The 26348-nt window shown below is 52.8% G+C and overlaps 3 protein-coding genes across 7 annotated transcripts; all 3 read right to left on the bottom strand.

The window, feature by feature from the left end:
• Positions 1 to 523: 523 nt before the first annotated feature.
• Positions 524 to 5129, bottom strand: FFAR3 (free fatty acid receptor 3). 2 transcript variants are annotated; one of them, XM_088830743.1, is made up of 3 exons: positions 5077 to 5129; positions 2350 to 2447; positions 524 to 2086 (listed from the first exon to the last, which is right to left on the bottom strand). In XM_088830743.1, the coding sequence occupies exon 3, from the start codon at positions 2079 to 2081 to the stop codon at positions 1101 to 1103; it is 981 nt and encodes a 326-aa protein (XP_088686869.1). In that variant the 5' UTR covers positions 2082 to 2086; positions 2350 to 2447; positions 5077 to 5129; the 3' UTR covers positions 524 to 1100. The 2 variants fall into 2 exon arrangements, with proteins under 2 accessions (XP_088686869.1, XP_055266899.1); XM_055410924.2 differs by lacking the exon at positions 5077 to 5129 and having other exon boundaries at positions 2350 to 2483.
• An 898-nt stretch (positions 5130 to 6027) lies between these two features.
• On the bottom strand, positions 6028 to 11305 carry FFAR1 (free fatty acid receptor 1). Its single transcript, XM_088830749.1, has 2 exons — positions 7738 to 11305; positions 6028 to 7333 (listed from the first exon to the last, which is right to left on the bottom strand). The coding sequence occupies exon 2, from the start codon at positions 7000 to 7002 to the stop codon at positions 6100 to 6102; it is 903 nt and encodes a 300-aa protein (XP_088686875.1). The 5' UTR covers positions 7003 to 7333; positions 7738 to 11305; the 3' UTR covers positions 6028 to 6099.
• Positions 11306 to 11426: 121 nt separating this feature from the next.
• On the bottom strand, positions 11427 to 25256 carry CD22 (CD22 molecule). 4 transcript variants are annotated; one of them, XM_055410767.2, is made up of 14 exons: positions 25146 to 25256; positions 22979 to 23123; positions 21963 to 22352; positions 20301 to 20594; positions 18145 to 18408; positions 17756 to 18019; positions 16549 to 16806; positions 16082 to 16342; positions 15737 to 16000; positions 13833 to 13929; positions 13602 to 13677; positions 13085 to 13209; positions 12643 to 12727; positions 11427 to 12375 (listed from the first exon to the last, which is right to left on the bottom strand). In XM_055410767.2, the coding sequence occupies exons 1-14, from the start codon at positions 25155 to 25157 to the stop codon at positions 12244 to 12246; spliced, it is 2667 nt and encodes an 888-aa protein (XP_055266742.2). In that variant the 5' UTR covers positions 25158 to 25256; the 3' UTR covers positions 11427 to 12243. The 4 variants fall into 4 exon arrangements, with proteins under 4 accessions (XP_055266742.2, XP_055266743.2, XP_055266741.2 ...); XM_055410768.2 differs by having other exon boundaries at positions 22979 to 23034; positions 25146 to 25246; XM_055410766.2 differs by having other exon boundaries at positions 22979 to 23144; positions 25146 to 25239.
• Positions 25257 to 26348: the final 1092 nt, after the last annotated feature.

The following is a 26348-nucleotide window of genomic DNA, read 5'->3' on the forward strand; positions in this document are numbered from 1 at the left end:
AGTCCATCTGCTTTGCATCCAGTTCTCTTTCTCCTCATGATCTGTTTATATTTGTCCCAGTCAGTCTGCCTTGGCTGACTCTGGAAGTCTGACTGGGCCTGCTTACTGATGACACACAGCTAGTGGCAGAGTGGCTCAGGGACCTGGGTTTCGGAGTCAGCTAATTTCAGCTTCCAGTCCTGCTTCAACTGCTTGTGGGCTATGGGGGTCTCAGGTAGGAGACTTCACCTCTCGGGGCCCAGTCTCTCACCTGTAAAATGGGAAGAGTAATAGTACAGGCCTCACAGCGACTGAGAAGATTGAAGACAGTGTCAGGCCAAGCTCTTAACATAGCTTAGTTATCATTCTTATTCTTCCAACTCCAGTCCTCTCTCAGCATCTAAGCATCTTCTTGTTCATCCCTTTTCTTTCAGAGTCTAGGTATTTTATCATCCATCAGTTCTACCTAAGATACACTCACATATACCAATCACATGGACCATTAAAAAAAAAAAAAAACAGGTTAAGAAAAAAAAATTCTCTTTTGCTTGCCACCAAATTTATTTAGGTAATGTTTCTTCTGCCATTTTTCATAAATGTCCCTGAAGATCTGAAATTATTGAACAGTGGAAACTTTCTGGAAAATCCACATGTGACAGCAGGGTGCTCCCTCCCACCTGGAGTCCTGTGTCCCTACCCCCACCAGCTGTGTCACTAGTTCTGAAGGACATATTCTTTCCGTCTTCTGTCCCAAGTCACCGGGCAGCTCCCTGGGCCCCTGAACACTGCTCTCAGCTCCTCTTCTACCTTCAGCAAAGTTCAGGAGCTGGCCTGCTGCCATGGGAAGCTCCTTTTTTCTCCGTAGCTCTTCCTCACCTTGACCACTTCCTGGGCACGTCAGGGGATGGGAAGGGAGGGCAGTGTGTGGTGAGATCAAGAGCTGGGCTTTTGTGGGCACATCCTGAGGAAGGCGGGGGTGCCTGCCCTGCCACGGATGGTGCCAGTCCCCATTCTGCCTCTCCAGGGTCCTGCCCGACTTGAGCTTGGAACTGCCCCGGGGATGATCCCCCTTGCAGCCCAGTCCACCGGCCACCAGCTCCAGAGCGCCCACCTAGAGTCCGCTAGCTGGCCTCTATGTTGAACAGCTCCTGCGGTGGCCCCTCTCCCTCGCTCTTCTTCGAGGTCACGCCCTTCTCCTGCCGCCAAGGGCCCCAGGACCCAGTCAGCCGCCCCAGCAATCCCTGGAAGTCGGCTTGGAACCCAGATGATGAAAAATAGTAGACCAGGGGATCGACGCAGGAATTCAGGGTGCTGAGGAGCAGCACGTAACTTCTCCACGTGGGGCTTTCACCCTGGATGTAGCCCACGACGTGGGACACGTTGTAGGGCCCGAAGCAGACGAGGAAGTTGAGCAACGTGGCAGCCGCCAGCCCTGCCACCCTCTTCCGACGGCGATGGCTGGCTCCCCTCCCGAGTATGCAGACCAGGCGGCTGTAGCAGTAGCTGCTGATGAACAGGGGTACCCCAAAAAGCACCACTGCCATCTCTAGCCGGACGGGCAGAAGAAGGGCCAGCTGATCCTTCTGGAACTCTAGGTAGCAGGTCCTGTTGATACCCTGGCTGGGGGAGGAGCTCCCCGAGAATTCGATGATGTAGACCACGCTGCAGTGAGCAGCAGCCAGGAGCCAGCAGGCCCCACTGACCAGGCCAGCCTGCCCCGGCCTCGGCCGAGTCTTGTACCAAAGCGGGTAGGCCACGCTCAGGAAGCGCTCTGTGCTCACGGCTGCCAGGAAGAGGGATGTGAGATAGATGGTGGTAAAGAAGAGGAACTTGGAGAAGGGGCAGAAGATGAAGGGCAGGGACCAGTGCATGGCACTGGCCGCCTCCACCATGCGGAACGGCAGGAAGAGCAGCAGGAGCAGGTCCGAGAGGGTGAGGTTTAGCAAGAGCACGTCCACGGCCACTGGGCGGCGCCGCAGCTTGCCCACGAAGATCACCAGGGCCATCAGGTTGAGGGGGAGCCCCACGAGGAAGGTGACGAGGTACACGGAGAAGAAGAGCCAGTGATTGCCGAGGAAGAAGGAGCGGTCTGGGCTGGTCATGGCCACTAGCGAGAGAGAGAGACAGAGAGACAGAGATGACAGCCCAGGTGGGGGTCTCGCACCGTCAGCTTCCCAGCTATCGGCTGGGAACACCCCACCCCCATTCCCCCATGCTTTCCGCAGCAGGGGCAGCCTGCCTCTCTTCCTGGTCACACCCGGTCTCCTGCCCCTTTCCTGTCCCTCTCTTCCTGGTCGCCTCCTGTCTCCTGGTCCCTCTCCCTGAGCGCCAAGGTGCCCTCCACAGAGCCCCTAAGGACCCCATGCTCACCTGCTGCTTTGAGAACCCGAGGGCTCTGCCGCTCAACACCTTGCCGGCTCGTCCAGATCAAGTCCGGTGAGCTATTATCTGGCAGAACTGATAAAAACCTGGCAGTGCCCATGACGTCACTCGCTGGAGAGCAACGGCATAAAAGATGCCTTTAGCTCCGTTAGCAGCGCTGCTGGGCCAGTATGCAAAATAAGGAGCAAATTCCACGACTGCCTGCATGCCTCGCTCCTCAGCGGCCTCACAGGGGATGTGCAGACTTTGTCTTCTCTCTGATCCTCCACTTGAATTTTATCTGCTCCTCTAGAATGGCACTCCTCCAGTTTGCCTTGTAAGGGCAGGAAGTGTGACACAGTCATGCAGAGCCTGGGTTCTGGATCCAGGCTGGGGTTCAATGCTAGCCCTGTCTCTTGCTAGCTTTGTGATTTGGGGCAAGTGACTTAAGCCCTCTGTGCCTCTGCTTTCTCATCCATAGAACAGGATCATCAGAATACCAGTCTCATAGGCTTATTGTGTAAAGTGTTAGTTAATCACCTGTCAAAGGCTAAGTTAAGTGTGGTGAGCACTGAACAGATGCCAGTTGCCCTCACCCCACTTCCTGCAGTGGGCTCGTTTCTGGGTTGATAGTAATATTAATGTTTGTGGTGATGATGGTAACAGCTACCTTTTAGGGGCCACATAATCCATAGCAAGGGCTTCCCTGGTGGCTCAGTGGTAAAGAATCCGCCTGCCAAGCAGGAGATGTGGGTTCGATCCCTGAGTGGGGAAGATCCCCTGGAGAAGGGAATGGCAGCCCACTCCAGTATTCTTGCCTGGAGAATCCCCATGGACAGAGGAGCCTGGTGGGCCACAGTCCATGGGGTCGTCAATAGTCAGACACAGCTGAGTGACTGACACTAACTATTGACTTAAGAGAAATGAAAACATATATCCACACAGAGACTTGCGCATCGATGTTCATAAGAATATTAGTCATAATAACCAAAAAGTGGAAACACTACCTGGTGTCCATCAGCCAGTGAATGGATAAACCATGTGGCATAGCCAGACAGTGGAATACTATTTGGCAACAAAAAGGAATGAAATGCCCATGCATACTGTAACATGGATGCACCTAGAAACATTGTGCTAGGTGAAACAAGCCAGGCATAGAAGACCATGTATATTTCCATTTTTATGAAATGTCCAGAGCAGGCAAATCTGTAGAGACAGAAAGCAGATGACTGGTTGCCTGGGGACTGAGAGTGGAAGTGGGTTAACTGTAAGTGAGCATAAGAGTTCTTCCATTTTTATCAAAAAATGTCCTAGATTGCTTGATAGTGAGAGTTGCACCCCTTGGAAAATATACTAAAAATCACAGGATGGTACACTTAAAATGGGTGCATTTTATGATATGTAAATTTTATCTCAAATAAACTGTTAGAAGTCAGGCAGAGAACCAAACAAAGTTTTTGCTGCTGTGGGGCTTACGTTTGGTGGGAGGGGGTGTCCTTGAGAGGGGCTGAGTAGGGGGACATTAATAAAGACACAAATAATACAGAGGCCAAGAGCCCCCAGGGGAAACAGTGCAAGCACAGAAATAGGGTTACACAGGCGGACCTTCTGGGGCCACTGGTAGCAGGTTCATGGCACAAGGGGCAAGGGTAACCAGAGGATGCTGGGGGCGGGCTCTGCGGGGCTGCAGGGAGGAGCTGAAATCTCCCCTGAGTGGAAGAGGTACAAGTAACTGGAAGAGTTGGCCCAGCAGCAGCAGGTGCCATGGTGCAGTGGGAGGGAGTGCAGTTGCCGCTTTATGGGAGGGGTCACCTGTGCTGGAGTTCAGGCTTTGACCAAGATTCTCTGGTGTCCAGACTACACAGAGAGCAAACTTGTTTCCGGCTTCAGTGGAGCCTCTGGCCAATGACTTCACTTCTCTGGCCTGTTTCCATATTTGTTTGTTATTGCTGTTGTTTAGTCGCTAAGTCATGTCAAACTCTTTGCAACCTCATGGACTGTAGCCCACCAGGCTGCTCTGTCCGTGGGATTGTCCAGGCAAGAATACTGGAGTGGGTTGCCATTGCCTACTCCATGGGATTTTCCCAGCCCAGGGATCGTACCTGCGTCTCCTGCATTGGCATGCAGATTCTTTACCACTGAGCCACCAGGAAAGCCCTCCATCTTTATAAACAGGGATAATAAAACTCTTTGGAGAGCTGTTACAAGCATTCACTCACTCAGCAAATATTTACTGCAAGCCTACTATGTGCTTGGCTCTCTTCTAATTGCTGGGGTTATATCAGCAAATGAAACAAGAATTCTTGCCCTTGTAAACATTTGTTTTTCTTGGCCACACCTTGCTGCATACAAAATCTTAGTTCCCTGACCAGGGAATCCAACGCACTCCCCTTGTAGTGGAAGCACAGAGTCTTAACCTCTGGACCATTAGGGAAGTTCCCCCTTGTAGACATTTAAGCAAAAGAAAAGATAACTTGTGTAAACCACAAGTGCAAGTCAGGCACGTAGCTACCAGTTCTTTTACGTCTGTGTGTTCACATCTTTGTCGTCATTAGAGGAATAAGTCTGCTTCCTACACCTCATCTCAGAGCAGACGCCCACGCGTGTCTCTCTCTCGGCCGCTGCCCTCTGCCCACTCTCCCTTGGGTTCAGGGTGTTACCACTCACCTTCACAAAAGGGACCACGAGGACAGGCATTAACCCCGATACCCCTAAGTTTTTCAGATGTCTCCTGACCTTTTGGGGTCCTCCTCGAAGCATCACATCTTACGTCCACCGCTCCATTGCTGTAAGGCCTTGGGCAAATTTCTTAACCCCAAGAAATGAAGATGATGATCATACCTGGTTCCAGGACCATAGCAAACTCATGCAGCACCTTAGTACAAATTAGGAAAAGGCACCCCCTGCAGAGCACAGCCCTACACCAGGGAGCGTGCACTGCCTGACAAAGTGGGTAGCGTCTTTGCTCAAATTAGAGTAAGTCACTCCTTCTCCTGGGTGGGAGCAGCCCCACACCAGGCACGTGGCTTGGTGAGCAAAGCGCAGTCTAGAACTCAGTCAGCGTTTGCCCCTTTGCCTGACTCCCTTGTGCAGTGGGCTGCCTGCTCAGCTGTACAGCGGCTGCACGGCTAAATCAAAGGATTGTGGGAGGATGAAATGAGACAACGCTTGCAAAACTCTTGACATGGTGACTGTCATGTATATTTGCGGCTGTTTCTGGTGCTGCTAGTATTTTCCCTTCCCCCTGCCCAAGCATCTGTTGCCTACCAGTCTCCTGCTCAAGTTCTAATGCTGCCCCCTTGTGAGCCCTACACGGTATCACAGTGTCATGGTCTTGCCTCCTGCTTCTTATTGAGAAATTTAAATGTACATTCCTAGGAAATGACTTTGGAGTAACATCTCCCCAAGCGTACCATCAGAGTGGCAGTGCCTCTGGCTTAGAAGCAAACGTCCTCCCTCTTTCTCTACATGGCACATTGGCAGTCGGGGCAGTCAAGATTCAAGGAGACGAGAGACAGGGGAGGTGGGAAGTCCTGTGTACCAGGGGCAGCCTACCTTCCTCCTGCCATCCGGCTCCAGGCCTCCATCCTTCTCTCTGACTGCAGTGCTGTCTTCTAGGCTCAGTTCTTCCCACAAGTGGCTCCAGGGATGCTCCCAGGTGAGGCCGCCCCGCCAATCCTTGAGAGTGGCCCTCTCCAGGAACCTGGAGAAGCAGCCAGGCTCTCCTGCTCCCTGCCCCTTTCCCCCCAGCAGTAGCTACTACTTCTGGGATGCCCCTGTTTTTGTTTTTGTCACACAGACTGTCCCCTGGCCAGGGCGCCTTCCCAAGTAGCCGGTCACCAAAGGGTTGAGCACCACGCTCCAAGCACCTGTGATGAGCCCCAGCTGCCGCCACTGGCCTCCGATGTTGGGGTGCAGGAAGCCAGCCACGTTGGAGGCGTTGTAGGGTCCTAAGCAGAGAAGCAGCGTGAGCAGGGCCCCGCCGGCCACCCAAGCCGCCTTTAGCTTCCGTTTGTGGCTCAGGCCCGAGCGGGCCAGTGCCCGGAGGCAGCCCACGTAGCAGAAGGCCGTGATGACCAGGGGCAGAAAGAAGAGCAGAAGCGAGAGGCTGAAGCGAGCAGGGCCCGCCGATGCCGGGTCCCAGGCCTCCAGGCAGACCGGAGAGCCATTGACTGGTGTGCTGATGCCCAGGGAGCTGGTGGAATTGTCCAGCCAGCCCCCCGGGGCCTCCAGCCCAAAGACCAGCCCCAGGTGACAGAGGACGATGGCCCATATGGCCACACACACGCCCCAGGAGTAGAGTGGCCTCCGGGCAGCTTGGTAGCCCAAGGGGAAGGCGGCTCCGAGGTAGCGGCCAACACTCAGGGCGGCCAGGAAGCCCCCGCCCGCATAGAGTGGAGCAAAGTGGACCAGGGCGAAGGCAGGACAGAGCGGGGCCGGCAGGGGCCAGGCGCCCCCAGCCAGGGCCTCCACTGCCTTCAGGGGCAGAGAGGTCGCCAGCAGGAGGTCAGAGCAGCCCAGGTGGAGGGCATAGACCAGGCTGGGGGTGAGGCGCAGCCGGGCGTGAGACACGGCACCTGCGATGGCCAGGGTGTTGAGTGGAAAGCCCAGCGTGAAGGCGGCCACATAGAGGGCGAAGGAGAGCTGCGGGGGCAGGTCCATGGGGCCCCTCGTGCACCCCGCTCACTCCCTGATCTCAGATCTGGGACCGGGGAACGGGGGCTCCTGGAGTCACAGACTGGTTTCAGCACCGCTCAGGGTGCAAGAAGCCGTCTGGTGAGATTGGTGGAGAGATGGACGCCCCATAGAGGGAGGTGGCGGTTCTGTAGCGGTCAAGCCTGGATTCGAGCAGGGACCACTCACTGTCAGCCCTCTGCTTTCTCTCCACCACCTGCCCCCTTAAAATGGAGCACGCGATCGCTGGCAACATGGGGGAGACGGAACACAGGTGGGCAGGTCCCAGGAGAGGCAAGACCTCCTGATTCCTGAAGCTCTGGGAAAAAAAAGGGTGGAGAGAGTTCAGACCAGAGTTAAGCACGAGAGGATGTTTTTCTCAAGAGAGGAATCTGGACTCCTGTGTTCATGCCCCTTTCCCAATTCCTTGGAAAGAGAGGGCCCTGCTCCCCCATAGCAGGCAGTGTGGGTCAGGTGGCAACTCCCAGCAAAGGGAAGGAGAAGTCCGGGTAAGGGGAAGGTGAAGATCGTGGCCATGGGCAGAAGGGGGTTGCCTGAGGAGAGTCCGGGGATAAGCCAAGTCCCCTTGGTGTAGGGGGATGACTTTAGCCGACTTCAGGGGTTCCGCCTGAGCGGAGGCATCTGGGGATCTGGGCAGTCATTCTTGCAGGGATCTGGGGAATCGTTCTTATGGGGAGAGAAGCCATAGAAAGAGGGACTTACCTCCTGGTGCTGCCAGATGTCTGAGGCTCAGGAGTCCCCCGAGGGAGGGTGGCCAGGATGGGCAGTGAGCCGGAAGGGAGGGAAGGGCGGGGTGGCAGGGCCATTAGCCTGAAACACTCACAGCCTGGATGAGCAGCTAATGGACCATCTCCGAAGGAGGTGAGGGTCCAAGGTGATGCGAATACAGGAAGGGGAGAGGTTAGAGGTGTGGGCTTTCGCTGGGTGGAGGGAGGTGTGCCTGGCCCCACCTTTAAAGAGCAGGGTGGGTGGGGTACAACCAGAACACAGTTTTATTCTGCCCCGCCCCCACCAGTCCGTTCAAACCTGCCCTGGGGGCTAAGTCTTCTCTACTCTTGGACGAGCTTGTGGGCAGGGCCAGACTCACCCTCAGAGACTAAAAATGTCCCTCTGGTCACCATAGCGTCTCCACTTGGCATGTAGAAGGTGGGGTAATGGGGGATAACGAGATCATCATGCCTAGTTGGACCTTCTGCTCTCCCCATACCTGATAACAGGCCTTGAGCTCCCCTGTCCTCCCTCTCACTCCCCTCTGGCCTGATGACCGTGGTTGCTTTTTTTCATATTTATATTCATTTTTTTTTTAATTTATTGGGCAGTGCTGGATTTTAGTTGCAGTATGCAGGATCTAGTTCCCTGAGCAGGGCTTGAACCTGGGTCCCCTGCATTGGGAGCACGGAGTCTTAGCCACTGGACCACCAGGGAAGTCCCAGACAGTGGTTACGGACCCTCCCCGTGTCAGCAGGAGTAGGAGGAGGAGAGACCAGGAACAAGCAAAGTTCAGATGGACGGCACTGAAGTGTCCGGGTGATGGTCCGCCCTGCCCCTCTCTGAGCTGCACTGATGGCAGAGGGGACCCCTCCTGGGGGCACTTGCAGGAACACTGGGTGGCGCCTGCCTCCATCTGGCTGCTTACCTTTTCTCTCAGCCTCTGGGAACTCGGTCGTTCACCTCCCTGTTAGCGTCATCCTCCCTACATGCCTGCTTAGCCATTTCAGTTGTGTCCGACTCTTCACGACCCCATGGACTGTAACCCGCCAGGCTCCTCTGTCCAGGGGATTCTCCAGGCAAGAATACTTGAATGGGCTGCCATTCCCTTCTCCAGGGGAACTTTCTGACCTGGGGATCGAACTCGCATCTCGCTGCAGCTCCTGCATTGCAGATGGGCTTTTTTACCCACTGAGCCACCTGGGAAGCCCCATCCTCCCTAAGTGAGATTTAAACGGCCCCAGGCTCTCTCTGTGACCCTGTCTCTCTGTCTCTGACTGAGCAGGTGTCTGTCTATCCATCTGTCTCTCTCCTGCGTGAGACTGACAATACAGCCTCTCTGGACTTCAACTTTCTTGGGCATGTGTGTCAGTCACCAGGCCACTATGTCCTCCCCAAATTCCACGTCACGCAGAATAAGCTTCTTCGAGTGGCTCCCTGGAAGTGCTTCCCATCAGGCTTCAAGTGCAGGCAGCATGAGATTCTCAGCAGATCCACAGCTCCCTCCAAAGAAATGGTCATATTTCTCTTTGAATCTCAGGTTCATTGTCACCTCCCTTCCAAGTCCTGTGTGTGTTGTCCAACATCTCCCCTGGGATGTAGAAGAACTCACCACCTGCTGTTTAGGGTTTCATCTTTTGGAAACACTCAGAAACGGACAGGGCTGGGGGAAAATATCAACAAAAGTGCCATTTTACCTGTTGTGATGAGTGTTTGGGAGATGAACAAAGCTGGGTGCCAAGGAAGACAGTGGGTCTTCAAGTCTTCTCCACTGGCTCTCCCACCTGGCAGCTCAGGTGTCTGCCAAGCATCACATCCTCAGAGACTCCCTCGGTCCCTGCATCCTATGGGCCCTGCCTCTGCTCCAGCCCCTCTGCTGTCATTTTGTGTTGTTTATTCTGAGCACCTGAAACTCTGCAACATCAGATTTGCCAGCTCCTCTGCTAAAATGTACGGCTTCCCAGGTAGCTTAGTGGTAAAGAATCTTCCTGCCAATGCAGGAGATGCAGGTTCCATCCCTGGGTCAGGAAGATCCCCTGGAGAAGGAAATGGCAACCCACTCCAGTATTCTTGCCCGGAGAATCCCATGGACAGAGGAGCCTGGCGGGCTACAGTTCATGGGGTCCCAAAAGAGTCAGACATGGCTTAGCGACTAAACAGCAACAACTGCTAGAATGCTGGCCAGTGAGGGCGAAGCTTTCTATCTGCTCTAGCCACTGCTTGTTGCATGCGTTGCAGGGACTCACTGAGTCGGATGAATGGTCTGTTGTCTGGGCTCTGGGAGGACGGTGGGATCTGGTGCTGGATGCAAGGCTATATGTGTTCTGGCCCCAGCGCTGCCCAGTCTCTGCTGTGCATGTCTCAGTGGGGCCTGATGACAGCTACATCTCTCGGGCAATTGGTCATGAAGTAGGTTGATAGCAGCAGCCAGGCACGGGGACAGGATGGAAGTCATCTGCTGGTTGCCAGGGAACCCCGTGCCAGGCCTCCTCAGGCTGCCTCCAGCTCCTTGGGCGTCTAAAATCCTCTTGGCAGCTAGACCAGAGACCCCTAAGATTAGGACCATGCTCTATTTTTTTTTTTTTTTTTGGTATCCCAATAACTGGTTCTGTGCTGGATGCAGTGACAGGTGTTCAGTAGGTAAATGGTTGAATGGGTTCAGTGATTCTGAAGCCCTTCCCCTCTCATTTCAACAGTCCTCAAAGCCTTCTTTAGAAAAGCATATGATGCTCACAAGAGGTCAAACCAGGGAGTTCCCTGGAAGTCCAGTCGTTAGGACACAGCACTTTCACTGTGAGGGCCCCGGAACTGAGATGCCCCAAGCCACATGGTGTGGCCAAAAAAGAAAGAAAAGAAAAAGGAAGAAGTCGAATCAGGGACAAGAAGGCAGATGGGGAAATCAGCGCCCCACTCCTCAGGTATTCCAAGGACGACCTTGCAGAGAGCATCTGGTGCTGGGCAGGGGGGAAAGTTGAGGGCAGGAAAGGAAGCTGATGTCTTCAGAGCACCCATCACAGGCCAGGAATTTGCTGGGCATCTTGCTGATTGACGAACCACAACTTCCTGCCCCGAAGGAGAATGGGCTTTGGCCCCTTGGCAGAAGTGGAACGGGGAGAGAGAGAATAGACGGAGAAGCAGAGGGCAAGTCGGCCGGGAACATACTAAAAAATGAGAGAGGGTAAGAAGGTAGAAAGGGTGAGAGGCCCCTCCAGGTCTTCGAGAAGGCATGCAGCTGTGGGTTGTGAAAGAACTCAGCAGGGTCCCTTTTTGAGAAGTGCTGTGAGTAATGAGTTGGCTTCCCCTTTTCACAGTCTTCAAGAGATGCAAATCAGATAGGAATTTGATTTTTAGGGACTTTTGGCCGCTGTGTTAGCCTTCTTATAATATGACATAGATTATAGCTCATTTCCTATCTCACCCACCTGCATCTTCTTTTTAACAGATGAAGAAACTGAGGCTTAGAGAAGCCGGTGAATTCTGCCCAAGCTCACTTGGCTGGTCAAGTGGAAGAGTCGCGACCTGGACTCTATCCACAATGCCAGTGGACTCTCGGCAACCAGAAGATGGGCTCTCCAGTCTGGTGATTTGATCATGACCTTTCCCTTCTTCCCAAGCCCCAAGACGCCTGCCCCAACCCCCTGTCCCCACTCAGACTCTGCAGACTGGAAATCACTCACTGGCTGTTTGATGCAATATCTGAGTCAGGTTTATTGTGCAGCTCTGTGTCTGTTACACGTGTATCCACATTGGTGTACGTCTCAGACCCTGAGACCTCCAAGGACAGGGGCCGCAGCAGCATAATCTTCTCTGTGGAATGCCTCCTGGAGGAGGAACTGGCCCAGGGCAGTGCCTCTCTCTACCTCGTTTATGTTCCTCGTTTCCCGGACTTTGTCCCGGAGGCAAAAATTAGGCATTATATTAGTGAGTGCAGTTATCAGAGCAGGGGTCGCTTGTCAAAGGAATGGGGTGAGAGAGAAATAAAAATCATGACCAGCTGATCCCAGCGGGGACACAGCCATCTAGGGGATGGGGTTTGGGAGGGGACAGATGGTGGTTCAGATGGTAAAGGTTCGGCCTGCAATGCAGCAGACCCAGGTTTAATCCCTGGTTCGGGAAGATCCCCTGGAGAAGGGCCTGGCAACCCACTCCAGTATTCTTGTGCAGAAAATCCCATGGACAGAGGAGCCTGGCAGGCTACAGTTCATGGGGTCACAAAGAGTTGGACACGACTGAGCGACTGACAGACCACACACACACAGGTGGTGACAGATGGCTGGGGAGGGGCAGGGGGATGATTTGTACAGTTCAGGGTAGGTATGAAGATGAGACCCTGAGAGGGAAGGACCAGGAATGAATCCTCTGGAGGGTTACCAGTGCTAAGAAGGGAGGCCGTGTCTGCGCCGTGTACAAAGTCCTCTGCACCAGCTGGGTTGCAGTAACCGTGCATGCGCGGGTATAACGCCCCAGCAGAGCGGCAGGGGCTGAGAAGGCTTTGGCCCATCAGTGCTTAAGGGTCACGTATTCCACTCCTTCCTGGGCCATCGCCCGCTTCCCATTCCCAAAACGGACCAGCTCTGAGTAATGAATGCCCGCATCGTCTAGCACCTCCGGAGTCACGTTCTCATAGTCGGCCTGAGGAAGCCACAGTGTGGTGAGCAGCCTCCCACTGTCCGCTCCCACTGCCCCTTCCCTCCTGGCTCCCCCTACCCCGACCCTGGGGGTCCAAGGGCCCAAGCTGAAGCCCGCTTGTCTGGAAACTGGCCGCAGTCGACCTCTCTAACTGGGAGGTCCCTGCCCAGCCTCTGCCACCAGGGAGCCCACCCGGGTCCTTCCCGTCTGGGACTCAGGGGCGAGGCCAGGTCCCCCCTTCCCCCGCCTCCCACAGCCCTGCCCTCTTACCGCTTGACAGTTCTGTACCACAGCGTAGGTGACCCTGTCGTCCCTGCTTGGGGGAATTTCCTGCATCTCTGAGCTCTCTGCGTCTCTGAGAGGGAAAGCAGATAGATAACCACAGGTGAAGACTTTTGCATGCAAGTTGCTCCTTTTTCCAACTCCCGCAGCCCCTAAGAGCACCCCCAGCCTCTCAACCCCCTGTGTGTGATGTCCAGTGTTCATAGCAGGAGCTCAGGTGTCCACCGAGTGAACGTATGTGTGTATGTTTCATGAAGCCTCAACCTTGGTGAGGCAGACTGGCCCTTGCCTGAAGGCATAGATCCAGTTCCCTAGACCATTCTCCAGGGGGTCGTTACAGAGCTGGAGTGAGAAGACAAAGCAAAGAGGAAGGCAAGATGGGAGCCCTACCCCCATGTCCCTCCCAGGGTGCAGGTGTCACCCCCCGTACCTAAGTCTCTGTGTGTCAGTCTCGCCAAGAGGAAAGCTCAAGGTAGCATAGCTGACTGCATCTTCCATCACTGGGTTGTAGCACCCCAGGGAGTGGGGGTGTTCGGCTTGGGGGGTCCTTCTAGCCTGCGAGAAAGACAGAATTTCAGCTCTCACCGCTCCTCTCCCCATCCCAGCTTCCCCACCCACCCTCACCGTGCTCTATCCCCCATGTCTACTGTGTTTCTTTGTAAAGATTTTTTTTTTAAAGTGGACCATCCTTTTTAAAATCTTTATTGAATTTGTTACAATATTGCTTCTGTCTTATGTTTCAGTTTGGTGGTCCTGTGGCATGTGGGATCCTAGCTACCTGACCAAGGATGGAACCCAACATGCCCTGCATTGGAAGGTGAAGTCTTAACCACTGGACCGCCAGGAAAGTTCTTTTTTATTTTTCAATTGACACACAGTTGATTTTCCACTTTGCTTCTTTCTTGACTTCAAGAGCTGCCCTGCATTCCCTCTTTCTGTCCTCCTACCTTTATATTCCTCACAAAGAAGCTCTGTCCACTGGAACTTTCCTGAAGGCCCTGCTGTCTCTGAATCCTCTTCCAACTGAGAAATGAAGACGTGATCAGGGAGGACGAAGGGCCTGGGGAGAGCGCCCAGAGGACTCAGCATGCTGGGGGCTGCAAGGCTGAGTGACCAGGGACCCATTCACTGGGATGCAGGAGGCAAAGCAAAGGAGGCGGGTGGTCGGAGGCACTCACTTCCGCTGAAGCTTGACTCCCCAGACGGCCAGAAGGAAGATGGCCAGGCAGAACCCCACTCCCAAGGCCGCACGCCTGCTGATGGTGGCAGCGCTGTCTGATGGAGAAGGGAGGTACGTCAGTTGATGACACAGCCTCAGTCGGGGAGCAGGCCTGCTCCGCCCTTTGCCTGGGAGGTATCCTCGGCTTCTCTCTGCGAGGCCGCTGTCCTTCTAGTCTGTGAAACTCCTCCATGCCCCGGGCACGTGACTCAGAATAAGAGGGAGAATCCAGCCCTGCCCTCTGGACATCTCATTAGGAGGGAAGTGCAATTGGTTTTCAAGAGGAGTGCCTGCTTTGTGACAGACTCAGGCACATGAAGAGCATGCGACCCTCATAAATGGTACCGTCTCATCAAAAGGCCTCTTGCGTGTGAGCGTGTGCTAAGTCGCTTCAGTTGTGTCTGACTCTTTGAGACCCCATGGACTGCAGCCCTCCAGGTTCCTCTGTCCATGGGATTCTCCAGGCAAGAATACTGGAGTGGGTTGCCATGCCCTCCTCCAGGGGATATTCCTGACCCAGGGGTCTTCCATTTCCTGCATTGGCAGGTGGGTTTTTTTACCACTAGCGCCACCTGGGAAGCCCTAAGGGCCGCTGGGCTTTATTTAAAATCACTTGTCCTTCAACCCAGCAAGTCCAGGTAGGAACCTAGCCTACAATTCTCCTTGTGGGTGTGCCCGGAGCAGGAGACTGTGTCCACCCTTGAAGAGGGCCCTGGGCACATAGTTTTGCAACATTGCACCCTGAGGAAAAGAAGCATGTCTCAGGGTGTCTGCAGAGGAGACCTAGGGAATGTGGTTTTAAGTTACTTTTCCGAATGACACATTTAGGTTGGTTCCCTTTAGCACCAATTTTACATGGTGATAATCCTCTTAAGTTTAAAGTCCTGGCTCCAATCACTAATCTGAGAAAAACACAATAAGTAAATATTTCCCCCTATGATTCAGGACTCTTCAGACACCTGTTCATGCACAAATCTAGAACAATCTCCTAGTGCTGTTATTACATGGAAAGTGAAAGTGTTAGTCGCTCAGTCGTATCCGACTTTTTGTGACCCCATGGATTGTAGCCTACCAGGCTCCTCTGTCCATGGAATTCTCCAGGCAGGAGTACTGGAGTGGGTTGCCATTCCCTTCTCCTGGGGGTCTTCCTGACCCAGGGATCGAACCCAGGTCTCCAGCATTGCAGGCAGATTCTTTACCATCTGAGCCACCAGGGAAGCCCCCATTACATGAAGAAAGGAAAATTCAAGGCAATGTGTGAGCTCTTCCAAAGTCTGAGTAACAAAGAAGGGTGTATGGACACAGGTCTGGAGAGGCCTATTGTGCATGAACAGAATATTTCTGCAAGGAGACATACCCAGCCAGCAGTGAAAGCCTTGAGGGAGAAGAGGAGGCAGAGTTCTCAGGGAGCAAGAAAGGAGAAGTGACTATCCTTCCACTATTTACCCTTCCATGCTGTTTCTTTTTTTTTTTAACCATGTACTTACATTGTCTTAAAAAAAAAAAAACTGCTAAAAAAAATCAAAAGATAGAAACAAGCAGCCTTTCAAGGGTGAGACAGAGAGGGAGGGGCAGAGAGAGGGAACCAATAGGAGCTCAGGGTGTCTGGAAGGAGTGGGGCAGGCAGAGAGGGAGTCCTCCTGGAGTCTGGAGAGACTGAGCAGAAGAAGGAAGATGGAAGAGCTGCGTGTGGAGCAGGGGGGACTCTGAGCGCAGGGTTCCCCACGGCCCCGTCCACCCCCTGCAGGAGAGAGAGGGTGCACAGGGCAGGATGAGGGATGTGCTCTGAACACACAGCAGCACAGCCAAGGAAGAAGCCCCAGGAGTGGCCAAGGCCAGAGGAGAAGAAGGAGGGGGACTTACAGTAGACAGTGAGGGTGGTGGGGGGCGACTGGCTCTGGCCCAGACGGTTGGTGCCCCGGCACCAGTAGCTGCCTGCGTGCTGCAGCTTCACGGGCTCCAACCTCAGCGTCTGACCGTAATGGTGGAGGTCTTGGTTATTCCCATCAAACCAGTCATAGTAGGAGGGGGAAGGGTTGGCATCACTCTCGCAGGTCAGGACTGCCGTCTTCCCTTCCACCACGCCGTCTTTCGGGCTGATGGACACACGTAGCCTCCTGGGAGCATCTGCAGGACAAACAAAGTCAGGATTCAGGTCACTGGTCCTCTGCCCATCTCTGCCGTCTGCCTCCAGCTCCAGTCACTCACACAGCACTCGGAGATCGCAGGCCTCAGATGAGGTCTGTCCTATGGAGTTGTTGACCAAGCAGTGGTAGGTTCCTGAATCTTCTGGAGAGATGGGGTCAAAGGTAAGTGTCTTCCCTTCCTCCAGAAGGCTTCCATCTTTCTTCCAGAAGAAGTGGACATCCACGGGACGGCTACTTGAGAACTCACACTGGAGGAGGACCCGCTTCCCAGATCGAATCTCTGTGTGAGGGCTGATCTGGATGCTGACGTCCTTGGGGGCATCTGGAAAGCAAGGACCTCAGGCTGACCTCTGGGGTCCCTTTCCCTCCTCCTGTCCCCAAGACTCCCTCTCCCCTTGGCTCTGAGGCCTGACTCTCATCCCTCAGTTCTCTGTGAGTACTGTGGTCTAGGCTTCAGGCTCCTCGCTCTTAGAACCCCGTTATCCCAACTGGGCCACCCCCCAGTTCCCCTGGGCCTGGGGCACTCACAGAGGATGTTCAGGTTGACAGATGGAGACCATGAACACCACTGGTTACAGGCTTCGCATTTGACTGGCTCTGCGTCCCAGGTGACTTTTCGAATTGTCAGCTTCTCCTGTGATGTCTGGTCCTGGGAGCCTGGGCTGTTCCAGTTATATCGAGTAACTCTGGGGTTACTGGAATTGAAGGTGCAGGACAGGGTCACGCTGTCTCCTTCTCGAATCGGTGTGGGGTTTTGAATCACCGTGGTGACGCCCTTGGGGGGATCTGGGAGAAAACCAGAGAGATGGATGAAGAAAAGACAGCCACCTGTAATATCAGTATCTGTTCCTTCCGGCTTCCTCTCTACTCTCCCCATGCCCTGCATTGACGCAGTTTGTCAGTTAGCTGAGGGAAGGCTTGTGCTTCCCTCTTGCCCTGGCCATTTGGCCTGGTTGTGGTTTGAGGCAGGATGGTGCAGTGGTTAAGAGCACAGCTCTGGGCAGAGTACGTTCGTATGGTGCTGAGCAAGGAGGGGCTGCTGTTTGTGGATCTCTGCATGGGTCTGGGGACTGTCAAGGCTTGGTCATATAGCAAGGGTGTTCATTTAAAAAAGAAAAAGCATAGCTCTGGAGCCAGACTGCTGGATCCTTCCACTGGGAGGCTGCAGAGCTCAGTTTACTCATCTGTCAAATGGGCTCCTGTGAGTAGCTAACCTTGTGAAACCATTATGAGGACGGAGTGAGAGGAGGCCACTAGAGCCATATGGCAAGTGGTAAACACATTGCTGCCACTAGTGTAAGCCACATCCGTTGTCTAGATTCCAGGATTTGGATATCCAGTATATTTGGCCCATACTATGACACCACAGGGTCCAAGGATAAAATCCAGGGACTCTCTTTGTCCCGGGCTCTGCTCAGTGATAAGACTCACTGGTGCTAAACAGGGCCAGATGACAGAGAGGTAAAAAGGCATTTTGCCCCAGTTCTCAAAAACTTCGGGACCCCTCCAGCGATGCCAAGTCTCTGTGTCCCTCATGGGACCCTGGCAGCTTGCCGTTCATTCAGTCAACAAACATCTACTGAGCACCTCCCACGAGCCAGGCCCTGTTCTGGTGCTAAGGACACGGCTGTGAACAATAGCACAACGCCCGCCTCCCAGAAGCTTATCTGTCGGGAGCCCCTGGTTTCTGCTTGCTGTCCCTTCTCGGACTCTTCTATTTCCTGCGACTACTCACACTGGACGTCCAAGTCAGCTTCCTGGTCAACAGATCCAGGCCCAAGACTATTTTCTGCCAAGCAGGAGTACCTCCCAGCATGCTTGACGAGGACTTGAGGGATCTGGAAGGTCCTGCCGTTCTTTCCAGGCATTTCTTGCTTATTGAAGTACCAGGTGTAATTAGCTGGAGGAGGATTGGCTGCTGATATACAAGTCAGCTCTACTGTAACTCCTTCTTTAATTGATGAGGGGGAGATCTGAACCCAGGAAGGTTCTGGAGCATCTGGAAGAAGGGGCCGAGGCAGGGTGTGGGGTGAGCAGAGGCCTCTGTGAGTCCCCTCCTGAGGGCCTGGGTGGCGCCCCTGCTGACTCCCAGCCTGCCCCTTTTGCAGCTCCCGGGAGGCTCACAGTGCACCTGGAGATCCACCGCGTCTGACTGTTTTGGGCCCACATCGTTGGAGACCTGGCACGTGTAATTCCCGCTCATCGTCCTGGTCACTTCGGGCAGAGTGAGTGTTGTCCCCTGCTCCTTCAGTTGAGTCCTGTCCTTGAACCAGGACACACTCCAGTGCAGCGGGTTGCTGCTGATGACCTGGCACCTCATAGTCACAGACTCTCCCTCCGTGACGGTGGCTTCTTCGGGGCTGACCTGGATCTTCAACTTTGGTGCGTCTGGAGGAGCAGAGGACAGTGCAGAAGGGGTAGGGAATTCTCCGAGGGTGTTAAGTGCTGAGAATTTGCAGCCCTTTTATTCTGATAAAGTAGCAGCCTACACAGAGAGTCTGGAGCCACTCCTTGTTGCCCTTGTCAACAAAGGTGGGCTGGTCCAAGCACCAGGGGACTGTCACAGCCTCCCAAGTCATCTCTCTGCTCCCCCCAACTCCAGTCCCCAAAGCTCTGGTCTCTGCCAGCAGCATTCCCAGGACAGTCCATCAGAGCTTGCCACTCCCCTGCTTGAAGCCGTTCGGTGGATTCCACACTTAGAGAAAAACCCAAACCTCTCACCGCAGCCCCTGAGATCTAGTGTCCCAGTCCCTCTCGGCCTTCCTTTCCTACCATTGGGCCCCTTGGACACAGTGCCAAGGTCAAGGGCCCCTTGCTCTGATGCAGACATGCCAAGTTCCTACCTCGAGGTCTTGGACTTGTTCTTCCCTCTCCCTGGAATACTCTTCTCACAAAGATACTGTGTGCCCGCCTCAGTCCCTCCCTTCACTGAGTCTCAGCTTGAGGTAAGCCTCCACCCCTCACTCTCTCTGTTCTAGCCCTGATTTCCTTTTACTTTTCCTCTTTTTAAATATTTATTTATTTGGCTGAGTTGGGACTTAGCTGCAGGACACAGGTCACCGTTGCCTCATGTGGGATCTTTCGTTGCAGCACACGGACTCTCTAGTTGTGGAGCACAGGCTCTCTAGTTGCAGCACATGAACTTTCTAGTTTTAGCACATGAGTTTAGTTGCTCTCCAGCAAGTGGGATCTTAGTTCCCTGACTAGAAACTGAACCTGTGTCCCCTGCATTTCAAGGCAGAGTCTTAACCACTGGACCACCAAGGAAGTCCCTATTTTTTCTTAACTACACTTCGCACCACCTAAAATTATGTTCTGTATTCCCCTGATCATCTATTTGTTCTTCTGTCCCCCACTGCAATGCTAGTTTCATGTGGGCAAGAACTTTGCTCACTGCTCTATGCCTGGCAGCCATAATACGGCTTAGCGCCTAGTAGGTTCACAATAAATATTTATTGAATGAATGAATGAGGCTCCAATAATGATGTGAAAAAAATTCTTCATGCCATCCCCCCAGGGGAACAAAAAACCCTTAGCCAAGTGATCCCCAAATCATGTCATGGCTTGCTGCTGCTGCTGCTAAGTCACTTCAGTCGTGTCTGACTCTGTGTGACCCCATAGACGGCAGCCTACCAGGCTCCTCTGTCCTTGGGATTCTCCAGGCAAGAATGCTGGAGTGGGTTGCCATTTCCTTCTCCAATGCATGAAAATGAAAAGTGAAAGTGAAGTCGCTGACTCTTTGCGACCCCATGGACTGCAGCCTACCAGGCTCCTCTGCCCATGGGAGTTTCCAGGCAAGAGTACTGGAGTGGGTTGCCATTGCCTTCGTGCCATGGCTTAAGGATAGATTAAATTATTTTATTCTGTTTGACTGGCGTGCGTGCGTACTCAGTAGCTTTAGTCATGTCCAACTCTTTGTGACCCCATGGACTGTAGGCTGTCAGGCTCCTCTGTCCAGCGGGATTCTCCAGGTAAGAATTCTGGAGTGGATTGCCATGCCCTCCCCCAGGAGATCTTCCCAACCCAGGGATCAAACCTGCATCTCTTATGTCTCCTGCTTTGCCAGGTGGGTTCTTTACCATGAGTGCCACCTGGGGAGCAGATGCTAACATGAATCCATACCCTGAAACACCAGCGCTGATGATGGGAAAGATAGAGGGGGTACGGAAGCTCTGCCTGGACCACTCCCATCTGTGGGTTCTGAGCTCCCATGCCCCTTTGAGGGGGTGAAGAGACGACAGGACCCTTGTCCCTCCCACAGGAACATTGGGGAGACTCACGCTTCACTTCCAGCAACACTGTTTTCTCTGAGAGTACCCGCTGTTTCATGGGGTCCCAGAGCTGGCAGGTCAGGTTCTTGCCATCATGAGTCCACTTGGGCTGGAAACTGAGTCTGCTCTGGGTGGCGACCATCTCAGGGGAGAGGAAGGTAGAGGTGATTACAGAGCCCTCCAGGGACCACTGCAAATGGATCTGGTAATCATGGCAGGCGAAATTCAGCGAGCAGGTGACAGTGACTTCCTGGTCCTCCCAGATTTCCTGACGGAGCTCTATGTGGGGTTGAGGAGCCCTCTCTGCAAAAGAGCAGGGACTCAGTGGGAGAAGGAGAGGGTGGGATGATTTGAGAGAGTAGCACTGAAACATACACACTGCCATGTGTAAAACAGATAACCAGTGTGTGTTTAGTGTGTGAAGCAGGGCACCCCCAGCAATGGTCTTTGCACAACCTGGGCAGATAGGATGGGGAGGGAGGTGGGACGGGGGTTCAGGATGGAGGGGACACCTGTATACTGTGGCTGATTCATACTGATGTATGGCAAAGACCATCACAATATTGTAATTATCCTCCAATTAAATAAATTTTAAAAAATAAATAAATATTAATCTTATCTAGAAACATCTTCATAGAAAATCCAAAATAATGTTTGATCACATTCCAAGCTACTGTAGCCCAGCCATATCTACACACAAATTAACCATCACAGGAGTGACAGGTGAAGGCACTGCAGTTCTTTCTGTGGTGATGAAAATGTTCTAAAATTGACTGTGGTAATGGTTGACCATGTCTATAAATACACTAAAAAACACTGAACTGAACACTTTTAGTAGGTGAGTTGTATTAGACTTATCTCAATAAAACCATTTTTTAAAAGAGAAAAAAAGAGCAGGGACCACGCTGGAAGCCTGAGAGATGGACCCACTTTAGACACCCTGCCCCAAGGTGTCCATCAGGAATTCCTGGCCACTCAGTCCACCTCTCTCCGGGTCTGCCTTTCTCTGCTCAGCCAAAATACCCTCTGAAAGGGCTTGTGAAAGCTGATCCTCCTTAGGAACTGTGTCTTACGTTTTATGCTTACTTCAATCACACGCCCTGGTGTTTGCCTTCTTGGTGTTTACTGTCCTTTAGTGGAGAGGCCTGTGGTGCAGCCAGTCTCCACTGTCCCTGGGGCTGGGCCACACTCATATTGTGGCATCTCTCACCCCAAACATAAGGCTGCGTAGAACCACCCACCAAATCCACAGGGTATGGAACAGAGTGAGCATGCCGCCTGGGGTGGGGGCCCCACACCTGTGTTTTGTTCATACCCTATCCGTGTGTCAGGTAGCCCATAGGGCTAATTAGAATTAATCCCTCACATTAACACATTGGGAGGTTTCCCTTGAAAATTCAGATCTCCATGTTCTCTGGAAAAATCAGGCAACCCGGAAGCCAGATTCTAGAATGTACAGGAGCTGAGTGGCAGGCAGTCTGCTCAAAGAGGGGTGAACACCCACACTCCAGTTTGCCATGGGTACCACGGGGTCCTTGTGGCACCCTGGTCACTCTCCGGTATCCCCGTCTGGCCTCTGCAGGCAACCCAGTTTGTGATCGGTCCCAGGAGTTGGATGTTTCCCCACCTTCCTCCCTGCTGAGACAAAGGGACCCATCCTCAGGGCCTTACCAGAGATGTTGAGGTATAGAGACTCCATCCACTTGTCAGTCCCCGACATCACCCTCAGCCCCAGAAGACCGCTGTCATTGACTTTGACAGGATTGATGAGGAGGGTACAATTGTTTTTCTTGTTTCCCAGGAATCGTATCCTTTCCTGACTGGGGGTAGACTCCTCGGTTTTCAGGTTCTTATAATAGAGGATGGCCCCCTTGTAGTTCTTGGTCTCCTTGTCATACGTGAAATTGTGGTACACAGTCAGGTTATCTAGGATGTGTCCACCACCCTTTAGAAAACTGAATGTGCAAGGGATCCAGACGCAGGCTCCATCCCAGGCATAGAGGGTCTCAGGATGCTTAAAGTTCCAGGTGTTATAAGTTGAGTCAGAGAAAGCCAAGTATTCTGGAATCCACCAAAGTGAACAGAAAACATTATTGAGGGACACTGAGAACTTTCAAAGGAATAAAGAATTTCCCCTGAAGAGACAGGGAGGGAGAGGGAGAGGTGTGTGTGTACACACACACACACACACGTGTGAGCTTCCCTGGTGGCTCAGATGATAAAGAATCTGCCTACGATGCGGGAGACCCAGGTTCAATCCCTAGATTGGGAATATCCCCTGGATATGCTTGTGCATGCGTGCTAAGTCACTTCAGTTATGTCCAACTCCTTGCGACCCTATGGACTGTAGCCTGCCAGGCTCCTCTGTCTATGGGGATCCTCCAGCAAGAATACTGGAGTGAGTTGTCATGCCCTCCTCCAGGGGATATTCCAACCCAGGGATCGAACCTGTGTCTCTTATGTCTCCTGCCTTGGCAAGCATGTTCTTTACCACTAACGCCACCTTGGAAGCCCAAACACACACACACACACACACACACAGATATACATATACATATATACACACACACACACTGCCTGTCCCCACCCTGCCCCACAGTCACTCTTCTCTGCCCTGGGTCTTTCCTCCTCCTCCGGCTTCCACCACCAGCCCAGATCCAAGGACCCACCGAGACCGCCATGCTTACCGAGAAGCAGGAGCGAGGGGCCAAGGAGATGCATGGTGCTGTGTCTAGGCAGGAGCCTGGGCCAGGAAGAGTTTGTCTTTGAGCCACCTGGTCGCTGACATCTTCCAGACAGCTCTTCTTGCGCACCTAGGTCAACCCCTTTTCCCTGATCCCAGGAGGACAGTGACTGGTTGCACAGCAGGATAGGGAGTTCTAGAAGCTCACGGGCCTTTTCAGGATACGCCATGCCTCTCCCATCAGCCCAACACCATGTAGGACTAGCACTTCTTCCTATCTTCCAACCATCCATCCATTCAATCAACCATCCATCCAAACTTCTATAAACTTGCTGGCCAGCTCTCAAGCTTCGAGTGGCACCAAACTGCTGAGTACCTCAAATGCCAGGCCCTAGGTGACTTGGAGCTTACCTTGGGGCAACCAGCGAAGGGTTTCACATAGGAAAGAGACAGGGCCAAACTCTGATTTTAAAGACCAGGAAAAAGAAACAACAACAACTCTAAAGCCAGTCATTAAGTATGATGCCAGGAGAGCATTTAGATGGATCCGAGAGGACTCAGGAGAATGGGGTCCAAGGGACCATTCAGAGCACTGCCCCCACTGCCCCAAACCCTGGGCTCAGTAGGAAACAAACCAACCAGGTGGGGACAGCAGCCTTGAGTAAAGGCCATGCCTATCTCAGTTCCAGTCAAGTGGGAACGTGGGCCCAGCACTGCCCTATCTTCTACTGTTTTAAAAGTGGCAAGAAGCCAGAGTTTTGTGTCTTGTTTGAAAACAAAACAAAACAAATAAACACCATGCTGGTCAAACAATACCTGTCTGTGGGCTAGAGGTAGTCCAAGGGCCACCCATGTGCAACAGCTGCCTGTGTGTGTGTGTGTGTGTGCGTGCACGCAATGAGCTGGACAGCTAACTCACTAGACTTTTACATAGAGTTACATTTACATAGAGTTAAATTTAAGTCCCAATTTGCATGGTTGCGCCCTTCAGGCCTGTCCCTGAGGGGGGGTCACCAGGACGGGCCAACAGAGTGTGTCTCCTGTCTCAGCCCAGACCTTCGTCTCCTCCCCACCCCCTCCCTGCCCAGGCAATAGTTCCCACACATCAGCGCCCCTGCCCCCAACCGCTCCGGCTGTTTATCTCCTCCGGTTGCGTGGCGTAGGCTAAGGACTGTTGGGTGTCCACGACCAGCGTGGGGAAAGCTAGGCTGCTGGTTAAAAGTAAGAAGGGGGCCTGTTCCCAGGCCCAGAAGTCATGCTGGTCTGGCCCCGGGCACTGATGGGGTAGACACTCCATGCAGGGACCATATAGCTCTGCAGGTGTTAATCACATTACACAGAAAAAAGTCTTTAAGGTTATATCCATCTGAGAAAAGCCGGATTAAAAAATGTGAAATGGGATTCTTTAGCATAGACCTTTTCAGGCCCTTTAACCAGCTGTATATGGCTCCTGCATTTCCCAGCATGGAGCTTAGAGTACAGCACAAGATCCCCAAGTTCTTTAGCCAGGGGAACTATTTTACACGCTTTAGTCCCAGGGTCAGTGTTCCAAGGGATGCACTTTGGGCCTCTTTGGGTTTCCACAAGGGCCGTGGTCAGGGCCAGCATCCATTCCTCGTGGCAAAGACTAGCCTCCAGGGGTTGGGCAAGGGTGCCCCTCTGCCAGCAGCCACCAATCACACCCTCTTTGGGGACTGGCTGGAAGATGCCAGACCAGTGGGAGAGGGGTGCTTCTCAGAGCAGGGCTGCATGCTTACCCCCATGGAGCTTCAGGCGGTCTCTGGGGCACAAGGAGTGGGCCCCAGGCCTGCAATTGGAAGGCTGCTGAGGTGGGATGGCGCGGGGAAGCTGGGGACAGTCGGCACTCTGTGCAAAGGCTCCAGACCTGCGCTCTGCACAAAACCAGCCTGTGTAGAGCCTCGCAGGGCCTCAGAGCTGGCCTCCCTGGGTCCGCTCTCCCATCCCGGGCACCCCGTGAGGGCACGGCACCCTCCTGCTCTCAGATGACTCGTCAGAGAGATGCTCAAAGACAGGGAACTACTACCTGTTGTCACACTGGCAGGAGAAGGGAAGAGTCCCCACTGTGCTTCCAGCCCCCGAAATTGTGCCAGCTTTACACGCCTGCTCCATGCGTGCTTGTCAAATGCAAAAGAGAACGAGATAGTTTTTACCTGTTTCCTCATGTGTCTTCCCTCTTCGGGGACCCTGGCAGCATCTAAGAGTGAAAGGGGAAGCACAGCGGAGTCGCCAGTGACCTATTTTCACTCTTCTTGGCCACGCCCCCAGCCCCGGCTCCCTGTGACAGCAATGCCACTTCTGGATATTTCTCTGAAGGAAACACAACGCTAGCTCGAAAGGATATTGGCACCCCAAAGTTCCCTGCAGACATGGAAGCAACCTAAGTGTCCATCGATGGAAGTGTGGATCAAGAGTATGTACACAAAGGAATATTTTTCAGCCATGAAAGAAGAGTATCTTGCCATTTGCTACCACATTGATGGGACTGGAGGGAATTATGCTAAGTGAAATAAGTCAGAGAAAGACAAATACCGTATGATCGCACTTACAAGTGTAATCTTTAGAAAATGAAAATGAACCCACAGATACAAAAAACAGTTTGGTGGTTGCCAGAGGCAGGGAGTAGGGGGTGGGCCAAAGGGGTAGAGGTGGGTTAAAGGTACAAACTTCTGGTTATAAAATAAATAAATAAATTCTACGGATGTAAGTTATAGCATGGTGACTACAGTTACTATTGCTGTATTGTATATTTGACAGTTGCTAAGAGAGTAAATCTTAAAAGTTCTCATCACAAGAAGAAAAATTGTAACTGTTTATGCTGATGAATGTTAACCAGACTTATTGTAATGATTGTTTTGCAGTATATATAAATATTGAATCATTACATTAGACACTTGAAACTAACATAATGTTATATGTTGATTATATCTCAATTTTAAAAAGAAAATAGGAGTGGCTATAATACAGGTGGCTCGGTGGTAAAGAATCTGCCTGCAATTCAGGAGGCCCGGGTTCAACACCTGGGTCGGGAAGATTCCCTGGAGGAGGACATGGCTACCCACTCCAGTATTCTTGCCTGGAGAATCCCACGGACCAAGGAACCTGGGGGGTTATAGTCCATAGGGTCGCACAGAGTTGGACACAACTGAAGCCGTCTAAGCAGCAACAGCATAGTAGATTTCAGAACAAAGAAAATTATCTAAGACAGAGAAGGATATTATGCAATAAGGAAAGCGTTGATCAACCAAAACATAGCACTCCAAATGTGTAAGTACCAAACAGCAGAGCTACAGAATGTGTGAAGCAAAATCCAATAGAAGTGAAAGAATAGACAACCCACAATTATAGCTGGAAAC

The sequence above is a fragment of the Moschus berezovskii genome, chromosome 22, assembly GCF_049115385.1.
Source record: "Moschus berezovskii isolate FMDL1 chromosome 22, NW_MosBer_1.0, whole genome shotgun sequence".
Classification (NCBI taxonomy): Eukaryota; Metazoa; Chordata; class Mammalia; order Artiodactyla; family Moschidae; genus Moschus; species Moschus berezovskii.

Bases quoted from the DNA above. Each gene is read 5' to 3' on its own strand.
- CD22 (XM_055410766.2), bottom strand. The intron at 18,409-20,300 runs GTGAGTCTCCCC...CTGCTCCTCCAG, and splicing joins AGTGTTGCTGGAAGTGAAGC to ACGCACCAAAGTTGAAGATC. The intron at 12,376-12,642 runs GTAAGAGGGCAG...TGGCTTCCTCAG, and splicing joins TGGTACAGAACTGTCAAGCG to GCCGACTATGAGAACGTGAC.
- FFAR1 (XM_088830749.1), bottom strand. From the start codon at position 7,002: ATGGACCTGCCCCCGCAGCTCTCCTTCGCCCTCTATGTGGCCGCCTTC.
- FFAR3 (XM_055410924.2), bottom strand. From the start codon at position 2,461: ATGGGCACTGCCAGGTTTTTATCAGTTCTGCCAGATAATAGCTCACCG. The intron at 2,087-2,349 runs GTGAGCATGGGG...CTCTCTCGCTAG, and splicing joins TCGGGTTCTCAAAGCAGCAG to TGGCCATGACCAGCCCAGAC.